The sequence below is a fragment of the Nansenia antarctica genome (assembly GCF_963989245.1).
Source record: "Nansenia antarctica genome assembly, chromosome: 20".
Taxonomy (NCBI): Eukaryota; Metazoa; Chordata; class Actinopteri; order Argentiniformes; family Microstomatidae; genus Nansenia; species Nansenia antarctica.
The window spans coordinates 3,824,588-3,846,440 of NC_137693.1; the positions used below are offsets into that span (position 1 = coordinate 3,824,588).

At 43.5% G+C, this 21,853-nt stretch overlaps 2 protein-coding genes across 3 annotated transcripts in view; both read right to left on the reverse strand.

Annotated features, from left to right (window-relative positions):
* grik1a (glutamate receptor, ionotropic, kainate 1a) overlaps positions 1 to 16,736 on the reverse strand; it is a gene marked incomplete at its 3' end in the record, with an annotated part of 74,744 nt that extends 58,008 nt beyond the window's left edge. Inside the window, exon 1 of one of the 2 annotated variants that reach the window (XM_080550115.1) lies at positions 16,643 to 16,736. In XM_080550115.1, the coding sequence (XP_080406241.1) occupies positions 16,643 to 16,724 (82 nt within the window). In that variant the 5' untranslated portion in view covers positions 16,725 to 16,736. The remainder of the gene's footprint in view (positions 1 to 16,642) is intronic. The other variant, XM_080550114.1, reaches the window with a different exon arrangement.
* Positions 16,737 to 19,909: 3,173 nt separating this feature from the next.
* The window catches only part of tiam1a (TIAM Rac1 associated GEF 1a), a gene marked incomplete at its 5' end in the record, with an annotated part of 44,136 nt that continues 42,192 nt past the window's right edge, over positions 19,910 to 21,853 (reverse strand). Inside the window, 1 exon segment of the mRNA XM_080549664.1 lies at positions 19,910 to 21,453. Coding sequence (XP_080405790.1) covers positions 20,729 to 21,453 — 725 coding nt within the window. The 3' untranslated portion in view covers positions 19,910 to 20,728.

Consider the following 21,853-nt stretch of genomic DNA (forward strand, 5'->3'; position numbering starts at 1 on the left):
CCCCGACCATATGCAAATACAAGGTATCTATACAGGCCTATCACATTTCTTAGAGATGATCAAGGTGTGAAAAGGGGGTCAGTCCCCATACAGTCACTCAGGTTCCATTTTAAAATGACCATATAGGCTTAAAGAACAAAGGATCTTAAAACCCCCCTGCCAGGAGAACTTACAGAACTATGCAAAGTCAAAAGACAAATTATACAGGCTTATACTATACAATCCATGCGTGTGTGTGTGTCAAAATATACCACACTTCCAAACACACTTACCTCCACGGTACCTGAATGTCTGCATAAAGAAAAACATCTAACAAACACGTACTATCGTGTGGGCACACAATTTGATTAGGAGGCTGTGACAGACAGAATGATAGACAGAGAGAGACGGAGATAGAGGGAATGATAGACAGAGAGAAATAAAGGTATGAAGAATGATAGACAGAGAGGCGGAGGTGGAGGGGGACCCTATGACCCTCATATCCCTCAGCCTTTTCATCCCCATCTAACGATATGTGTTCATCTGTCACTCCAACTGCCACTCACACACACGCACACGCACACGCACACGCGCACGCGCACGCACACACACACACACACACACACACACACACACACACACACACACACACAGGACTGAAGTAGAATAGGAAGGAGGTGGTAGAGAGAAAGGTGGAAAGAGAGACGTTGACATGAACTGTTCTCTCATAATACCACCAATTATCTCTCAATATTAGTGGAGATTTGAATTGCTTGCAATTTACATTACATGTTTGGCATTTGTCAGATGCCTTTATCCAAAGCAACTTACAACAAATATATTCTGTTCTCTCAGTAAGTCAATCATCTATCCATCAGTCAGTGTAAGGAAAAAGTAATCTATGCTAGGGCCAGGGGCCATTGGCAGTCACAACGCTAGAAGAAGGATGGATTAAAGGTATGTAAAATTGGCAGCAGAAGATGGCTCTCAATATACACACTCTCATAGGGAATCAGGCCCTAGAAACATACTCAGCATGAGAAATAAGAGGGAGATACAGGCAAGATGCTTTCTCTCCATCTCTCACTCTACCTCTTTCTAATAATGTCTCCCCCCCCCCCTCTCTCTCTCTCTCTCTCCCCCCTCTCCATGGTTCTCTCTCTCTCTCTCTCTCCCCCCTCTCCATGGTTCTCTCTCTCTCCCTCTCTGTCTCTCTCTCCCTTGTTTTCTTAAGGAGCTGAGGAGAACAAAAGAGAATCTGGCGTCATCTCGTTAAACGAGGGCCAAAACATTCATTCCGTCTTTGTAATGTCCTCAAGCGTTTTCACAACAGGCACACAGGGGAATCTCCTCCTTAATTGCTGTAATACTGTGTACTTGGCTGAAGTACCCCACTCCCCCACTCCCACCTCTCTCATTCTCACTTTCTCGACTTCGATACTTTGCTTTCACTCACAGCATCTGTCTCTCCACTCACTGTCTCTCCCTCCCTCTCTCTCTCTCTCTCTCTCTCTCTCTCTCTTTCTTTCTCTAAAACACACTTAAAGACGACCCCAGAGAGTCATTATAAAACTCAATTAAGTTCCACCTCATTCAAATTCATGCAGTCTTGTCCCTGTCAACACCCGTCCCTGTCAGCACCCTGTCGCTGTCAACACCCGTCCCTCACCCACCACACACACACACACACACACACACACACACACACACACACACACACACACACACACACACACACACACACACAACTGCTTCAACTCATTCAACTTAGAGCTTAAGCTCTGGGAAGAAACCGGCAACATCCCGACAAGCCTTGGGATCGACCCTAAAAGCATTTAAACCATTACAACGCAAGATCAGGTACTGGTCACTCACTTTGGGGGGTAACGTCACGTTACTCCATTCAGTGGCATTCGGACATAATGACACCGATTACTCTACAGTGACAACCATCACTCCACTCAGACAATCAATCAATCAATCTCCTATTACCCTCTCATTCTATTAGAATCCGTCCCCTTGACACAGAGACACAAAGAGCTAATGGATACCACTCATCAGTCATCACCCCCTGGTCCGATCAATGATAGGGCGCCCTCTCTAATCTAGGGTAGCATCTCTCTCAACACCCCCCTCCATAGTCTGACTATGATAGTGGTGTTACGGATGATTACCTTCTCCACCTCCCCTCTATCTCAGTGATTGATTGGGCTGTCAGTGCAGTCTGAGCATCTGCTAACGGGCACTCTGGTGCTGCGTGGAGGAACGTAACTCAGACCGGGGACACAGGGGAGTGTGTGTGTGTGTGTTATATTATTTATTATAGCCTATGAGACAAACATTTCAATGTGCACCATAAGATCCTGTACTGTACTTTTATATACTGTACATGTATAAGATGTATTGTACATTTATATGCCTTGTTTGGAAGATGAGACTCATGAAACTACCCAAAACAAGGGAAATTATCTTTGGCAAAATGTATTGTTTATAGAAATATACTCACAAATACAGAACGGACACCCAATTAAGGTGTTGACTAATACTGTAATACTAAAAGCAAAGACAATTTAACTAATTAATTTGGTAAATTCAAGTCACAGGAAGAATGAAGAGTGTGTAAGATATAGACAAATAAACTGTGTTTTTTCTAAACACAGTTGGTTTTCACTTAGAGTGAATGTAACCGGACAATTTACTGGTTTACGTTTAACCCGTGACTGTGTAAATCCTGATCGCTCTGTCAAATCAATAATTTGTCGAGTTGATTCGCAGTGAGAGTCTGTGGAGAAGCTTTAACTAATAGTAACTGTACTTTTCTTCTTCTTTGGTTCTGACTAGCTGCATGCTCTTAATAGAGTGTCGCCCCCCGACAGTGGGTGAAATAGAGATAGCAGATTAGATAAATAAAAATGAACGCATGCATTATTTTTTTATCTCGGAACCCAGTGAGGCAACATTATTTATTTATTTTTTACATTTCTAGCATTAGAAGCGCCTTGAAGGTCAAATTCATTGTCATTTGGTTTCCCGGTGAATAGTACTACAATTGAACATAATTTCAATCAATAGTTAGGGTAATATGGGACATTGGGTAATTGAGTCACCTAAACTTTCCTGTTCTAACCAAATCTAGTCATGATTTCAGTCACATGAAATCTATGTTAAACCTATAGTAAAAGTCCTGGTAACTATATTGTTAGAACAGGAAATAAACACCGGTGTCCCACGTTACCCAATAACCCAGATTACCCGAATTCACCCTGTGTCATATGTCGTTATAGCAACAAATAATTCGATCTCCTTGGTGTGAACACTCTATTATGTCACAGAAGACTTCTATATTCTATAAAAAACAAGAGATGATTCATGCATCATTCAGAAGGCATTTTGCTGATGAAGAACAGACATCTGACTAACACATTTTGCCGAGATACTCAATAGAGTGTTTAATTTGCTCTGGGAAATAGGTAAGGCTCTAATTCATTTTTGCAAAACGTAACTTTCATAATCTTTGAATACTGTACTCGATTTAATCAGATTCTCTAATAGGATTATCCCTTAGGCTTAATGCAATGTTGTCTCCATCTTACCTGCAGCAATATTGACTTTACTGTACTGTAATATTGTGTTTATCTTGTGGAATTAATATTTATATCAAGCCACTACTGTCCAACTGCTGCTCTCTGTTACCATATTGTCCTTTTCTTTACTATCTAACAGTTTACTCTTCATTGACAGCTAGGAACAGCTGAGGTGATAGCTGAAGCTGGACATACAGTATCTGTGGGCCTTGGGAGCACCAGGGTGATGGTTGTGAGGCCCAGGGTGATGGAGGAGAGGCCCAGGGTCCAGGTGATGGAGGTGAGGCCCAGGGTGTTGGAGGAGAGGCCCAGGGTCCAGGTGATGGAGGTGAGGCCCAGGGTGTTGGAGGAGAGGCCCAGGGTCCAGGTGATGGAGGTGAGGCCCAGGGTTTTGGAGGAGAGGCCCAGGGTCCAGGTGATGGAGGTGAGGCCCAGGGTGTTGGAGGAGAGGCCCAGGGTCCAGGTGATGGAGGTGAGGCCCAGGGTGTTGGAGGAGAGGCCCAGGGTCCAGGTGATGGAGGAGAGGTCCAGGGTCCAGGTGATGGAGGAGAGGTCCAGGGTCCAGGTGATGGAGGAGAGGTCCAGGGTCCAGGTCCAACCAGGCCCACCACAAGGCCGAAGGTCCAGGTAATGGCCGTGATGCCCAGAGTCCAGGCCCACCACATCGACCAGGCCCACCACACCGACCAGGCCCACCACACCGACCAGGCCCACCTCATCGCCCCAGCCCACCACCCCAACCAGGCCCACCACATAGACCAGGCCCACCACACCGACCAGGCCCACCACATCGACCAGGCCCACCTCATCACCCCAGCCCACCACACCGACCAGGCCCACCACATCGACCAGGCCCACCACACCGACCAGGCCCACCACATCGACCCAGCTCACCAATCCAACCAGGCCCACCACATCGACCCAGCCCACCAATCCAACCAGGCCCACCACATCGACCAAGCCCACCAATCCAACCAGGCCCACCACATCGACCCAGCCCACCAATCCAACCAGGCCCACCACATCGACCAGGCCCACCAACACCACATCAACAGTTAATAAATAAATACTGTATATATCATTTCCTTATGTCACGCAAATCTCTTAATTGTAGCTACACAAGAGTGTGTGTGTGTGTGTGTGGGTGTGTGTGTGTGTGTGTGTGTGTGCGTGATCATGAGTGTCACACAGGGTTTCTATTTGATAGCTACGCAAAGGAATCAATAATGTATTATCTGTGTATTGTGTGTTGCTGATAGTCACACCTGTCCCTGCCTCTCTAATCTATTGCAACTGCACGCAAAGACATAAGCTATACCCATAGGAGTCTGCCAAGAGGAGTTAGCTTAGCTAATGCAGTGGAACAGTCAATGTGTGTGTCTCCAAGTCCTAGAGCTCATAGTGTGTGTGTGTGTGTGTGTGTGTGTGTGTGTGTGTGTGTGTCCGTGTGTCCAGTAGCCTACTGTACATCTCCATGGTGGGACAGAGTTGATATGTTCAGCTGTCCTAGATCAATGGGCAGGTAGTGGCAGGTAGTTTGGAACTGGCTGGTGAAAGATGAACAACCAGTCATGGACGTGTATAAGATACTCAGAGAGCTGGGCCTGAGGGAGGCCTGAGGGAGATCTGACATTATCGATTGCAAACTGTTCAGGAGGAAGGTTGTTTTCTTTGTTGATCTTAGTGTAATCAATCCACTTAATCCGTCCCTGCTGGTACGCTTAACGATTGTAAGATGTGTTTGTAAAGGGGGGGGGGGGGTTCAGGATTAGGCCTAGTGTTAATTAAACCAGTGAGTTTTGGTGATCATTGTGATCATCATCATTAGTTCATCGTCATCGTCATCATCATCATCATCATCATCATCATCATTCTGTAAAACGAAACCGAGAAGGCGGTTGGGAGCGAGGGTGACTCGAACTCTGTTTTCGGTTGAAGTCCAATCTTTATTTCGGGAGGGAGTCTAAAATCAGACATTTCGCTGAAAAAAGGAAAAGAAGCTTAGCAGGGGTCGTTAAAAAACAGCCCGGGGGATTTACCGGGTACTCGCCCGGGGGGGGGGGAAAGAAACAGACGGACGCTGGAACAAGCGGGTTCACTCACGGCGAGGACACGAGGGAAGGTTAACTGAAAGGTGCCATATGGCGGCAACACGTTGCAGCGTTCATCGTGGACAAATTTGAGCTAATGTGCGTAAAGCACCCCAAAAGGATAATCATTATCCAACTGCATGCTGTATCAAAAACATAGTTCAGATCTAATTGACATTTTAAAACATACATTGAATATAAACCTCTCTGAAGTTTTTCTTGACCCACTGCTGCACACTGACACTACACTGACACATCTGTGCTACAGTATAGTGTTAGGATATATATTTTTCTAAGGTTTTATTGTTCATTCTTCTAGCACCAGTTGCTCAGCTATGGTGTTAGGTATCTTATCAGCTTTCCTGTTTTGATAGGCACCTTATCAGTATGGTACCCTACACATATGACCAATTATAAGGAATGATGGAGTTACTGACTGTCTGGAACTGTCTGTTTGGCCTTGAAGCCAGGTGTAGCAGGAAAACTCCATTCATAGTCTTAGAACATTCTAATCAAGGAGATTCAGCTAATACATCATAGTGACCAAAAGGGGAAGGACTCTGTGCTTTCTAAAACATATATAATGTAAATCTGAAGAGACCAACCTTCCTCCTGAGATTGCCTCAGGGTTGGGTCCAGCTGCTGCAGCACTGTTCTGTACTCTACGTGTAATTTTCAATAAATATACATGTACCACTTGTGCATTAGAGAACTTCTCTCCTCTTTCTTGGGGCAGTCAACAAAAGAACCGGATCTGATTTTATTCTAACAAAGAATAAGCCTACGTCTTTATTACTGTGCTCTAAAAGTTATCACATGGTCTTTATACACATGCACAAGGACCACTCACTCTCAAGTAGTGACGTCATCCCCAGCCGAGCTGCCTCTCCAGAGCTAAGTAAAAAGCTCTTAACTCTGAACTGAATTTCACTCTGTTCCCCCTGACTCTGCTTTAACATGACATGGCTACTGACTATCAGCTACCTATGTTAGCCAAAGTCTCTGTATACAACCAGGCCCACCAACCCAACCAGGCCCACCACATCGACCAAGCCCACCAACCCAACCAGGCCCACCACATCGTCCAGGCCCACCACATCAACCTCCTGGGGGTTGTAGGGAACCTGATATACTAATTATTGGTGACTGTATCGTTAGATTTGTTGAATTACCTGGTGCCATCACCTACTGTCTTCCTGGTTGCAAAGTTTTAGACATTATCGAACGGTCAGCAGTGCTCATAGACCTCCATCCCTCAGCTCACACACTAGTTGTTCATGTTGGCACCAACAACGTCATGAACAAACAATCAGTCAAACTCTGTGATCAACTGGAGTCTCTTGCACATACTATTGAGAGCCTGGCTAAAACGTGCCCCCTACCTCACTATGTGAGATAACCCTAGAGTCCTTTTCCCTTTTGATTCAGAAAATGCTTAGGAAGGTAGTAACACACCTTAAACCCTCCACTTGCCCTCTTGATGCTATCCCCACCAACTTTTTAAAAACAATTTGTAACCGTCTATCAGATGAGATCCCTGTTATGATTCACCACTCTTTACAGACAGGTGCATTTGCAACCTCACTAAAGACTGCTATGGTGAAACCCCTCCTGAAGAAAAACACTCTGATGACAGTCATCAGTCCTCAGCAATTTTAGACCAATTTCTAATCTCTCTTTTTTAAGTAAAATGTTAGAGAATCTAGCTGTTGAACAGCTAAATGACTTTCTTGCCTCAAACTCCATTTTTTAACAATTCTAATCAGGTTTTCGAGCCCATCACAGCACAGAAACGGCCCTGGTAAAGGCTAACGACCTTAGAACTGACTTGGACAACAAACAACCCAATGACCTCTGTTTTCATTGACCTGCTTTGCGTGCAGCTTTCGATACAGTCGACCATAATATCCTCATAGACAGACTACGTAAGTATGTTGGCCTCTCTGGCACTGCACTAAACTGGTTTAAGTCCTACCTCACAGGTAGAGAATTCGCCCTCGATAAACACTCATCTAAGAGCTATAGCATCAACTGTGGTGTACCACAAGGCTCTATCCTAGGTCCAGTCTTCTTCAGTTTATATATGCTACACCTTGGCAGTATCATCAGGCGACATGGCATCAATCTTTACAGCTATGCTGATGACACTCAGCTCTATATCGCTGTGTCTCCTGATGACAAAAGGCCTTTTGATGCCCTCCAAGACTGTTTGATTGATTGAAAACCTTTATTGTCCCCAATGGGGAAATTTTGTTGTCAAACAGCTCAGTTAGGGCAGACAGAAAACATTCAATAAAATACATAAAACAGTGCAGGCTCAATAAGTAAAAAGTTCCAAGTTCCAAAGTTCCAGCTCCAGGTCTCCCCCACCCTGCAGGGCCTGGTTGTAGAGTCGGAGTGCAGCTGGAACAAAGGACTGTCCAAATATTTTTGTACTTTGACGGGGGAGAACAAATCTGTGGCTGAACTTGCTCCTCATCCCCGCCAGCTCGCAGTACATCGGGTGGGAGGGATTGGCCAGCATGGCCGCCAGTTTTTTCCCCATCCTCTGTTCTGCCACCACCTCTAGGCTGTCCAGCCCGGTCCCCACCACAGAGCTGGCCTTCTTCACCAGTTTGTTTAGCTTCGCAGCATCCCTGGCACAGATGTTTCCACCCCAGCAGGCCACGGCGAAGAACAGAATGCTGGCAACCACCGACTGATAAAACATTCGCAGCAGCTTGTTGCAGACACCGAAAGACCTCAGCCTTCTCAGGAAAAACTGTCTGCTCTGCCCTTTCCTGAGAAGAGCCTCGGTGTTGTCAGTCCAGTCCAGTTTGTTATTAATTTGTACTCCCAGGTACCTGTAGGAGTCCACCCTCTCGACTTCCACCCCCTTGATGGTGATGGGGGCTGGGGTCCTTCTCTTCCTCCTAAAATCCACCATCAACTCCTTTGTTTTGCTGGTGTTAAGCAAAAGGTAGTTGGTGTCGCACCACTGCACAAAGCTCTCCACCAGGGCCCTGTACTCCTCATCCCTGTCGTCTGTGATGTAACCGACGATAGAGGAGTCATCAGAAAACTTCTGCAGGTGGCACTGGTCGGAGCTAAACTGGAAGTCGGAGGTATAGAGGGTGAAGAGAAAGGGTGACAGAACAGTTCCCTGGGGGGCACCGGTGTTGCACACCACCACCTCAGACTGACAGCCCTGCAGTCTCACATACTGACGCCTGTCTGTGAGGTAGTTGTGGATCCAAGCCGTCAGGGAGTCCTCCACACACATCACTGCTAGTTTGTCAGCCAGCAGTGATGGCTTGATAGTGTTAAATGCACTGGAGAAGTCGAAGAACATGGTCCTCACCATGCTCTGTGGCCTCTCCAGGTGTGTGTAGGCCCTGTGCAGCATGTCAATGATGGCATCCTCCACCCCCATGCTCTCCTGGTATGCAAACTGCTGGGGGTCCAGGAAGTCCTTCACCTGGGGCTTAAGGTGTTGCAGCACTAGCCTCTCCAGGATCTTCATGACCTGTGGTGTCAGGGCGACAGGTCTGTAGTCGTTTGGGGTGCTGGGCCGTCCCTTCTTTGGCACTGGGATGATGCAAGAGGTCTTCCCTGTATTACAGACATTAATGCTTGGATGGCTCAGAAGTTCCTTCAGCTCACCCAGGGCAAAACAGAGGTACTTGTCATTGGAGCAGAGGCATTGAGAGAGAAACTGACTTCTAAATTAAAGTCACTGGCACTCACTCCTAAGCACCAGGCCAAAACCCTGGGTGTCCAATTCAACTTTCGATGCCCACATCAGGAATGTAACCAAATCTACGTTCTAAACTTCTATCACTTCAAAAATATTGCCAGAGTGCGTCCATTTCTCTCCCAGGCCAATACTGAGATACTACTGCACGCTTTTATCACTAGCAGGCTGGACTACTGTAATGCTCTCTTCTGTGGACTATCTAAAAAAGCCATTGATCAACTCCAGCTTGTGCAAAATTCAGCTGCTCGTGTTTTAACCAGGACCAGAAGGAGAGCACACATTACACCTGTTTTAAAATCGCTGCAATGGCTACCTGTTAGTTGTAGAATTGATTTTAAGATTATGTTATTGGTCTATAAGGCACTATATGGTCTCGCCCCTGACGACATGGTGGACATGGTCTTAGAATACGCGCCCACTAGATCCCTCAGGTCCTGTGGGACTGGTCTATTGATTGTTCCAGGGGTCCCGACAAAGACTAATAGCGAGGGCGCTTTTAGCCACTATGGCCGTTGACTTTGGAATGGCAGAGAGTGTGGATATTTTTTTAAAGAAAGCTTGAAACACACCTTTTTTTTTTTTCAACAATATATTTATTGAGTTTTTTGAAAAAGATAAAACAAATCTTGAAAATAAATAATTAGTAATAATGATATATGTATATACTGTACATACAAGCAGATAACTCACCAGAATTGCCATACACACGTAGGCCTATATATAGTACGTACATTGATGGAGAGGCAATCATATAACTGAGCTCATATATACACATACAAAATAAAAGGGAGAGAAAAAATAAAATAAAGGTAATAATAAAAACATGAAACTGTAAAAAAAATAAAAATTAAAATATAATTATATATATAATAAAGAAAAGGGTACATTGCAACAGATACATTAATTATATCCAACTCCTACTCTACTCCTGGTCAATTCACACACCTGTTCAAATGGTTTATTGCAGAGTTTACATTTGTTCACGCCCAGGTTCGTCCATCCAGTGTGATAAGTCCTTGTCCTCCAGATATTTTATGAATGGGCCCCAAATACTTTGGAATCTTTCCTGCCTGTCTTTGAGTGTGTATGAAATTTTCTCTAATGGTAGACACCGAGACATCTCCCTAAACCATTGCACAATACTTGGTTTACCTGTGCTTTTCCACGTTAGTGCTATTGATCTTTTGGCCTGTAAAATACACATATCCATAAAGATCTGTTCACTGCATTTCATCCTGTGTCCCTCTGGATAAATGCCAAGAATAAACAGCTTAGGCTCAACAGTAATTTTAATTGACAGAATGTCCTGTATTATTATTCCAAGTTCTTCCCAGAATTCTTGAATTCTTGGACATTCCCATATACAATGAAAGAATGTACCCTTGTCCTCTCTACACCTGTTACATAAGTCTGGAATGTTGGGGTTAAATTTATTGAGTTTTTCTGGTGTTATATATACTCTCGTTATCCAATTGTACTGTAGAAGCTTTAAACGAGTGTTAGCGGTCTGGGTTTGAGCTCTTTTGCATGCCTTGTTCCATTTTTCCACTGATATATCCTCTTGAAGGTCACTCCTCCATGCTTTCAATTTGGGTTCTGAAGATTCTAGTGATCTAGCAATCAACAAATCATATACATCCGAAATAATTCCCTTTCCGAAAGGATTTTTAATTAAAACTTTCTCCAATGAGGATAGAGCGGGTATGGCCAGGGAGTGATTTTGATTAGAATAAATAAAGTTCCTGAGCTGTAAATACTTAAAGAAATGCTTGCGAGGGATAGAATGTTTGTTTACTAGAATTTCAAATGATTCCATATGCTCATCCTTTGAGTCGAATATGTCATTAATTTGTGTTATTCCTTTGTCAGCCCATAATTTAAAGCCCCCGTCTGCCCTACCTGGCACAAAGTAATTATTGCCCCAAATGGGACTATAGCGAGAGAGAACAGGTGTTTCCGACAAGTATTTTTGTACCTCGTACCATACAGAAATCATGTTTCTCAATATAGGGTTCGATGTTTTCCTTTTAAGGTTTTTCGGATTATCAGAGTATATATATGTCGGCAGTTGGAGCCCTATAGAGTTACACTCAATGTCTTTCCATGCTGGTGAAAGTAGTCCTTCTGTCGAGTAGTAAAACCTCATAGTTCTGATTTGAGTTGCCCAGTAATACCACAACATGTTCGGGCATTGTAGGCCACCTCTGTCATAAGGTAAATACAGAAGAGACAGGCGAAGTCTGGGGCGTCTATTTTTCCATATAAAGTTCGTGAATAATGTCCTTAGTCTAGGAAATAAGTTTGGGGGAGGCGGCAAGGGGATGTTTTGAAAGAGATATAATAGCTTTGGGAGAGTGTTCATTTTCAATATATTAATTCTGCCTATCTGGGAAATAGGAAGAGATGACCATCTATCAATTGATTCGCAAATAGAATTTACAACAGGGCTATAATTAGTCTGTACCACTTCTTCTAACCTGTGAGTAATTTGTATTCCTAAATATGTAAAGCTGTCAACTGACTTAAAGTGACCAATATAATTGGGTGGGTTCTCTCTCTCATTCGAATTAAGCAGTAATATGGCAGATTTATGGCTATTAACTTTGTACCCAGAAATATTGCCGAATCTTTTAATGAGGTCCATAAGAGCCGGGATCGATTCTCCCAGATTTTTAAGGAACAGGATTACGTCATCCGCATATAGAGCTATGCGATGTTCAAGTTGACCTATAGGTATGCCTGATATTGATGTGTGATTTCGTATTGCAATTGCTAAGGGCTCAATTGCCATCGTAAATATGAGAGGGCTCAATGGACACCCCTGTCTGCATCCCCTGTTGATTTTAATTGGCATAGATATATTGTTGTTAGTAATTATTTCTGCATATGGTTCTTTATATAATAATTTCACCCATTTACAAAAGTTTTCTCCCAGCCCAAATCGTTCGAGAAGCTCAAACAGGTATGCCCATTCCACCCTGTCAAATGCTTTCTCAGCATCCAATGACAGAAAAGCTGTATCTGGTAACTCTCTTTGGGAATGTAAGATATTTAAAACCCTTCTTACGTTATGAAATCCCTGACGACCCACAATGAACCCATTTTGGTCTCCCTTTATGATATCTGGTAGAATAATCTCTAATCTTTTTGCTAGAATTTTGCAGAGTACTTTTAAATCTGAGTTGAGGAGGCTGATTGGCCTCATGTTTTCGCATTTATCATTTGATTTTCCAGGTTTAGGAAGGAGAGTAATCAAAGCCCCTCTCAAGGAGGGAGGGAGGATCCCTTCCCGAAATGATTCATTAAACATCTCAAGAAGAGGTTTCCTTAATTTAGATTCAAATTTCTTATACAAATCGATGGGTAGGCCGTCTGGTCCTGCCACCTTCCCAGATTTCATGCTCTTTATTGCCATAGTGATGTCTTCTAAGGATAAGTCGTCACCCAGTTCCATCCTTTCTTCCTCTGATATACTAGGGATATCAATATTATTTAGGAATAGCTTTTGGTCTGGTAATTCTGGAGCTCTTTCGGAACTATATAGTTTTCCATAATATTCTCTAAATGCCTCATTAATTTTAATAGGATCTATAATAGAGTCATCATTATGAGTCTTGAGGTTGGTAATAGCTCTTTCGGTTTGAAGTTGTTTTAAGCGCCATGCCAAGATTTTTCCTGATTTTTCCCCTTGGTCAAATATAGTTTGTTTAAGTTTTAAGAGATTATCTGTAGCTTTTGCAGTTGACATTTCATTATACTGTGTTCTCAACAATAACAATTCCTGGTGAGTTTTTGGATCGGGATTTTGATAATAATTTCTCTCCAAAACTTTGATTTTTGACTCTAACAATGTAAATTTTTGTTTAGCTCTTTTAGATTTAGAACTTGTAAAACTAATAATCTGGCCCCTAATGTAAGCTTTAAAAGCTTCCCATCTGGTGCTTGCAGAAGTCTCATCTGTGTTGATTATGAAAAATACATCAATTTGTACCTCAAGGAAAGAGATTAGATCTGGGTCCCGTAGCCAACTTTGCTGCAATCTCCATTTTGGTGGATCCTTTTTCAAGCCTGGGTCTACATAACACAAATTATTTGGGGCATGATCTGATATCAGAATACTGTCATAATTACATTCCTTGATTCTAGACACCAGGCCTGCAGAAATTAAGAAATAATCAATTCGGGAGTATGTTTTATGTGTACTGGAAAAACACGAATAGAATAATACCTCAGGGTTTCTGTCTCTCCATATATCTCTAAGATTTAATGTCTTGATAAACTGATGTATAATTCCTCTGCTTTTATTATGGGACTTATCAATATGTGTTAACCTATCTTTAGAGGGATCTAGTGTACAGTTGAAATCTCCTGCTATTATATATTGACCTTTGAGGGTTGATAGAGTGAAAAACAAATTACTGAAAAATTCAGGGTCATCATTATTTGGCGCATAAATGTTGACCAGGTTGAGAAGTTCTGTCAGAAGCATGCCTTGAATTATTAGGTATCTACCTGCCGTATCAGCAATTATCTTTGTGACATTAAGAGGAATAGATTTATGTACAAGAGTCATGACCCCTCTTGCTTGAGTGTTAAAGGGCGCTGAGAATACCTTACCCTGCCACCTCCTCCTAATCCCAATGTCTTTGTCTTTTGAAAGATGTGTTTCTTGAAGAAAAATTATTTGGGAATTAATACTTTTTAATCTCCCCATCACCTGCTTTACCTTTTTTATTTTTTGTAGCCCTCTGCAGTTCCAGGATGTGAACTTGATGTCTAATTTACCAGTCATAGATAGCAATACATTTGTAAATTCCTTGTATCATTGTGCAATAATGTAAAGAAGAAGAAAAAAAGAGGTCAAAAGAGAAAAACGAAGAAAAACAAACAAACAAACTGGGTCTCTCAACAAACTAACCGAGACCCCCCCAATGCTCCAGAACTGAGCATTCCCCCCACCCACCTGTTCACTCCCATAACGCTGAAAACTACTCCACACCGAGTGAGGAGTAGTGAGGCTGAACTGATTAATCTCCTTATAAAGAGTAACCTTCTCCCTCCACTAAATGTGAAATAAAAACCTAATTAACAAAGTTGGTATATTGGTCAACCACCACTAAATGTTAAGTATAGAAGCCCATTGTGAATTGTATATTATAATAACTAAAGAATGTGGATCAGCAGTTGACACCCTGAAAATAACTGAGCCCAAACTGAGTTTGAGCGGCATGTTATGGGGTGTTGCTGTTATAGTACATACACATACATACATACACACACACACACACACACACACACACACACACACACACACAGTGCTTAACATGCCCTATTGTGAAAGTTTCCTGGCCCCCTGGTTGAATTTAGTAACCAAAATAAAAAGTAGAAGAATACATTGGCATATAATGTATTATATAATTGACATTATGTATTATGTATTTTATCATTTAGATTCACCACTTCAATAACGATATGTTGCCAATCTGATCTGAGGTTCGTTCGGGGCTGTTTTCTCTCCATTCTATCTCCGTTGTTCAGGAAACAGTGCTGCTCGAATAGTGCATTGTGGGATTATGAGTTTTAGTGTACTTTTTTTGTTACTTTCTGACCTACCGATCTACTCTAATATCCTCAAGGGAAACACATTGGCATATTAATCGCTTAAATAGACACAATTCAACTTGTTTCATGTAACTTGAAAAAACGAATAACTGTGAAATAACATTGTAAACCCGTATCATGGGTCTAGCGTAGCATTGAATCATTGTTGACGGTGAACTGTGTTCGAGTAGTGCATTTTGGGACATTGAGTCTTAACGTGCTAATTTCTGAGCTACTCTCAACTGAATGACCCCAATATTTTCTCCGAAAACATAATAGTATGTTAAATCACCTAGACACACACAGTTTAACTGGTTTGCAAATAAACATATAAGAAAAAAGAACAATATAAACCAGTGTTAGAGGTCTAACATGACGTTGCTCGTTATCAAAGCCAGCAGTAGTGTCTCATATACTCATCCACTCCCGTTCTCTTCTTGGATTCGTTTGATGAAACTTTCCACTTCTGTCGGTGTGCCAAAAGTTTGTGTTTTGTCCTTGTGTGTCACCAGCAATCTAGCCGGGATCAACATGCCATGTTTTATCCCCATGCTACGTAATTTCTGTCTGGCCGAGTCGAATTCCTTCTGCTTCTTGTGTTCTCCTGTCGCTAGGTCGGGGTAGAAACGTACTGGTTTGTCCTTGTGTAGGATTTGTTTTTGGGCTCTGGCTGCTCTTAATACAGTCACCTTATCTCTGTCGTTCAGGAATTTCATGATCATCGTTCTCGGAGGCGCGTTGGGCTCCCGTCTCTGACCAATGCGATGAGCTCTCTCCAGTGTGAGTTTGGATCTTAGTGCTGCGAGCCCCAGTGTCTCCGGTATCCAACTCTCGAGAAAGGTGCAGGCGTCGTCTCCCTCCTCTCCCTCCCGCAGGCCAACGAGTCTCAGATTAGACCGCCTGGCTCTTGATTCTAGGTCTGTCACCTTGTCTTCTAGCTCTTGTTTCTTTCCCTCCAGAGAGTGGACCTTAGCCTGGAGGACATTCACCTTATCCTCCATGTTGGAAATACGGACCTCTGCATGTGTAATTCGTTCCGTACATTCTCCCATATCTTTCCTCAGTCCATCAATTGCGACCAACATTTCTTCATGTCGGTTTGCAGACTCGGACCTCAATTCTCTGATAGCTTCCAGAATCCTGTCATATTTTCCCCCTTCTTCCTCGGCAGTTTCTGTGATCCCCGCGCTGCTCGAGTTAGCTTTAGCATCGTCCTTGTTTTTAGGAGAGCTGAAGTCCATAATTTTAGATTGTACTTGTGGGTTCTTTCGGGTACTCGGTTTCCCTTGTGTAGACGACATCTTTTACGAGTGGTATGGCTGATTTTCGTTGACTTTAGCTAGGTTTGTAACAGAATTTGTTTGACGATTTTAGTGGAGGTGAGAAAACCAGTCTTCTCAGCACGCCGCCATTACCGGAAGTCGAAACACACCTTTTTAGCTTGACTTTTATCTACTGTTTATCTCAACTCACATTTTTACTCCAATTTCTTATCTCCTATTTGTTTTATTGTATTTTATTTACTATTGTTATTATGTTTAGCACTTGGAGTTGCATTCAATGCATGACTATATACATAAAGTTTGTTTGTTTGATTGATTGATTGATTTCAAACATTTAAAATCATTGTAATGCCATGAAGGCTCACTCACCGATCCTAAGCACTTGCTGTGAACTCAGGCCAAACTGTGCCATACAGAATAGAGTGAGTAACAGCCTCTTCCTTTTCTCCATGGTCCTGTAGTCGAACTTCACATTCATCTCCGGAGCGCGTTGTTCACACCGAGAGAAAGAAACATACATCCGTTGCTATGAAGTATCCGGCGTCCCTTCCCATGCATCGCCTTCAGGAGATTGGAAGAAAAAAAATCCCACTGTTCTCTAAACTCCGTTTTGTGCGTTAACTCAACACCCTTTAGTTACCTGCACCATTATTGTCAGAGCGACAAACGTCTCCTACAAACGTTATTGCAATACAGATCCAATTAGTGCTCGTTTAGTAAGTTGATTAAAACAAAACGCACACTATCCTGTGAGAAGCGGGTTCGAGGGCAGTTCTGCGCGCATTCATTCACTGGACTCTGGGCACGAACGGACCAACCTGACCCGGTGATGCCTGCATGCGCGCAGGAGCGCAGAAGTAATGGTGAAGTATGGCTGATAAATACTCTTTAGAATTGAGCAACTAGGCAGCGTTCTCTCTCTCTCTCTGTGCCCTGGTCCTGATGAGAGAGCGGGTATAATCCTCGGAATGCGCGGTGATGCTATAGGCTGCCACCAGATTATCAACTACCCCGCACAGCACGCACGCACGCACACACACACACACACACACACACACACACACACACACACACACACACACACACACACACACACACACACACACACACACACAGTAACAGAACGCAATCACAGCTGGTCAACCTGTTGTTAATTTCCAATCAATATAGAAGTTTCAGTGACATCAATAGGCTAGGTGCACGATCTCACTACTTCCTGAAAGGCAACTGGTATGAACATATCCTGTCTCACTCTATTGGTTTAATTGATTAATCAGCTGTGCGGTAAACTGTTGGAACACACGGTGCACAGCTGATTAATCAATTAACCCAATAGAGTGAGACAGGATATGTTCATGCCAGGTGCCTTTCAGGAAGTAGTGAGATCGTGCACCTAGCCTATTAGTTTGCCCGCTATTCTGTTGACAGTTCATACAGATTGAGTAGCCTTTAACAAATAATTACTTTGGTGATGAGCCTTAAAGTAAAACACCAAATAGAATAAGATATGTTGTTTTAAATTAGGCCTAATAAAGATGAATACACATTCATTTCATCCTGACATTTATCTTCGTAGCCCTATGTGAGGTTCCAACATCCCCTACTACTAGGGCTACTACAGAGCTCGGTTTATCCTACATTGACCTAAGCAATAGTGCCTTTCACATCGAATTTGAAACCGGTTGCTTATCACCATCTGGTGGCCAACATCTTGCTTTTGCAGGAACAGAATAAAATGCTATGGAGGTGGAAATCAGTGGTTTAGAAGCTATGTAGTTGTTCCTGCCTCTGACTTTGTCATAGTTTGTAATTTGTAGAAGAAGAGATGTTGAAGAGCATTTTAGTAAAGATTTATCCAGAGCAAGAAATAAGACAACCACATCTCCCAAGAATAACGTTGTGACACAATCACAGTGATAAGTTAAAAGAGTACAATTCAAAGTTGAATAGATAGGCCCACCACCTCAGTAAACCAAAGTACAAAGTTCAACAAGGTTAGTGCGCCACAAATTAACTAGGTAAGGAAAGGCAAGGTATTGTATTTGAACCTAGCCTTTATGTATTCTGGCTCCTGCGTGTGTTGATCTTGTATCTCTTCCAGGAAAATGTTAATGGTGCAGCTCACCTCAATGACAGTTGACAGTTGCATTTGCCCATCTCCTTTCTTTCATCTGGGTGGGGCTGTATGAAGCAAAACCAACGAGGGTTATTCCCTGAAATATTACACCTCACATACTGTTTTGTAGATGAAAGAATGGATTTAAGGTTTGGAGAATAGGAGAGGAAACCACTTTTTAGATGATTGAGATCAGTGACGTATATCCAAAGATGTGTTACTGTCATCTAGAGGCCATTCCAATGTACTTCACTTGCCATACGTAATACTCTAAAGTGACTAGCACAACAAAAAGGACACCACAGACAAAATATAAGTTAAGAAAATGTATTCCATGATAATGATAGCAATAGTAATAACAGTAATAATGATAATCCACAGTTTTATGTACGAACACAGCTTTAAAAATGCAAAGGGGAAAGTCAAAGGAGCTCTCACAAATGTCACCTTTATAGACACATGTGATTGTACTTCACAATCGCAGGGATAGGTCCTACTGGTTTAAAAATAGATTTATTTGCCCTGTGTGCTAAGCCTAACATATCATCATAAACATAAACATAATTATTAATAAAGACAATAACAACAATAATAAGTAACTCATGTTTTGACCCCCCAGGTTCAGAAAGGCTTGCAATGTGGGTCCCGTACTCTTATGTTTTGTCTCATTGACCAGAAGGTCTCTCAGATTCTACCTCAAGATTACATTTATAAGTGCAGTTTCAACACATCACATAATATGTAGTTGATACATCCATAATATGTAGTTGAATGACAATAATCTGTGTTGGTGTGATGAGTAGATAGCTTTTAAAACAGCACAGCCTTGGGGGAGGAAAGTACAGTAATTGTAAGTGTTCCAAAGTGTTGGAAAGAAAGTGATAGAGACACTGTTAGGGGTTTGTTTGTTCTGTGTTTCAACTGTAATGGTTTCTAACCTGGTCACCAGTGTGTTTGTTAGCCAACAGCTTAGCGGTTGTAATGCTGTGTGACATTACAACAACAGAAGATGGCTAAAGCAGAGATCAGTGCCAGGCTAGGTTAGTTAGCGAAGACTAGCTCACAACAGTACGGTTGGCAGTCTGCGCAGGGTGGTGCAGTCGCAGTCAGTAACAGGCTTCTGTAGTATGTTTCTTTCAAACTAAATTCTAAAGACAATTCAAGTAAAACAGGAACGGTATTATTATTCTTATTTCAGATATGTTCCCTTTGATGAGGAGGGTCGACTATTAATACTGGACAGTTTGGATGTCATGTAAACAGAAATAAAAAAAAATATTAAAACAATAAAACTGATAGATTGTTGGAAAAATCTACAGGCAGAATCTAGATTGAAACAGATATGTTCAGAGAGTGTGTCGGGTGTGCTTCGAAGGAATGCGTTTATAGAAAGATATAGTGCTATTGTGCCGCTGACAGTTCCACCAGTGTGCAGCCGATATCGAGTTAAACAGTAGAAGCGCAATAAAGCTAATGATTATATTTTACACAGCGAGTCCTAAGCCAAAAGCCCCTGAACAACAGTTATGTAACACACAGCCCTTGAGTGTTAAATACAAACACAGATTCTGAGTCTGAGAGCAAAAATAAGACCCACATTCCTGTTTAAAAATAGACATTTTTGGCAAGAAGGTCGTAGTTCAGTGATGATGTCAGTCCAGTGATCTGTGTGAACGGTACAGTAGCTGCCTGGAGTCTCTGTCTGTCTCTCTCTCTCTCTCGCTCTGTGTGTGTGTGTGTGTGTGTATTTATGTGTGTCTCTCTCTTTGTGTCTCTCTCTCTATAGTATATACTGCATGCATCATCACGATCCAGTCAGTAAGAGTTCCTGTTCATAGATCCATGTACAGTTCCACAGGTTAGCGATTGCCTGTGTGTGTTTGTGTGTGTGTGTGTGTGTGTGTATATGTGCGCTTGTATGTGTGACTGTGTGTGTGTGTGTGTGTGTGTGTATGTGGCCTCTCTCCATTCTGTTACGGCTTGAGCAGTGTGGGCCAGTGAGCCATCGTCAGTCTATGAGGACGCCCTACACAGAGTTCAACCAGGAGAAGCTATACACTGGACTCTCAGGGTTTCAGGATTGTCAGAGCACAGTCAATGATGAAGAAAAGGGGGGAGAGATGGAGGGGTAAGGATGGGAGGGAAGGTGCAGGTGTGTGGGGGGGGGCAGGGGGACATTAAGGAAGGTGATGTCGAGGCCTTTCTCCTTCTGTACATGTCCTCTCCTCAACAGCCTCGTTTTTGTAAAGCTTGTGTGAACAAAACACAGTCATATCTCTGCTTTCTCCTTTCTCCTCGTTTTTTCCTTCGTCCTCGGCGACGACGACTCGTCCGCCCCCTCAGAAGACGTCGCTGTTGCGTCCGTTGGCGTAGTCGTCCCGTCGCACCCAGATGACGTCGCGGTCCCTCTCCGCCGCCCCCTCCACGGCGCACTGCTTCCTCAGGGCGGTCAGCTTCAGGGAGGGGGCGGGGGACCGCGAGGGAGTGGCGCAGGGGGACAGGGCCGAGTCATGGTTCTCAGGAGGAGTGGTGGGTATAGGGTCAATATCGTCCCCGCTCTGGCCACCCTGGATAAGTCCCTCTGCAGTTCCCCTCTCCTGAACCCCCTCCTCTCCTACCCCTCCGTCCCGCTCCCGGCTCCTATCCTCTCCCTCCTTCCTCTCGTCCTCCAGGGAGACCCCCTCCATCTTCCTCTCCAGGTTGCCGGCGGGTTCCGCGGACGAGGCCCGCACGGACTTGCAGTACTCGTCGTCGTCGCTCAGGATGTCCGTCTCCTTCACCTGCGCCTCCTCCCCCTGGTCGTCGTAGCGACCGAGGTCGAACTGCTCCTCCACCCAGCGGTCCGTGTCCCCGCCGCCGCCCTGAGGCTTCTGGGATTGGAGGAGCAAGGGATGCTGGGAAGGCGGGGGAAGCTGGTAGGAAGGGTCAGAGGAGGGACTGTGGGGGGGTTCAGAGTCGTTGTCGTTGTTGTTGTTGTTGCCGCCGTGGAAAACGATGTCGGTGTCGATGGTGAAGCGGTTCTTCACCAGCTTCCTGCGGCCCAGGGTGCGAGACGGGGCGGAGGCTAAACAGAGGGACGGACAGAGGAGAGAGGGATACTGGATTATAGAGAGCGGTCATCATAGGGAACTGACGGCAAAGTACCATAGCAACTGGGACCGATTCTCATTGATCCTGAAGTACAGTGCAGGGATCTTTCTTTACATTTTTCTGCAGGTGATGGACATGTAATAATAATAATCATAATAATAATACCTTAGACTTATATAGCACTTTTCTAGACACCCAAAGACGCTTTACAAACGGAAAAGATCGAGTAGTAATGTAGTAATGTAGTAATGCTGGGGACACATGGGAAGGGGAGGGGGAGAGGGTTAACTGTTGAAGGCAACCTTGAAGAGGTGGGTTTTGAGGGCCTTTTTAAATGTTAGCAGGGTGTCGGCCTGTCTGATGTGGTAACTCTT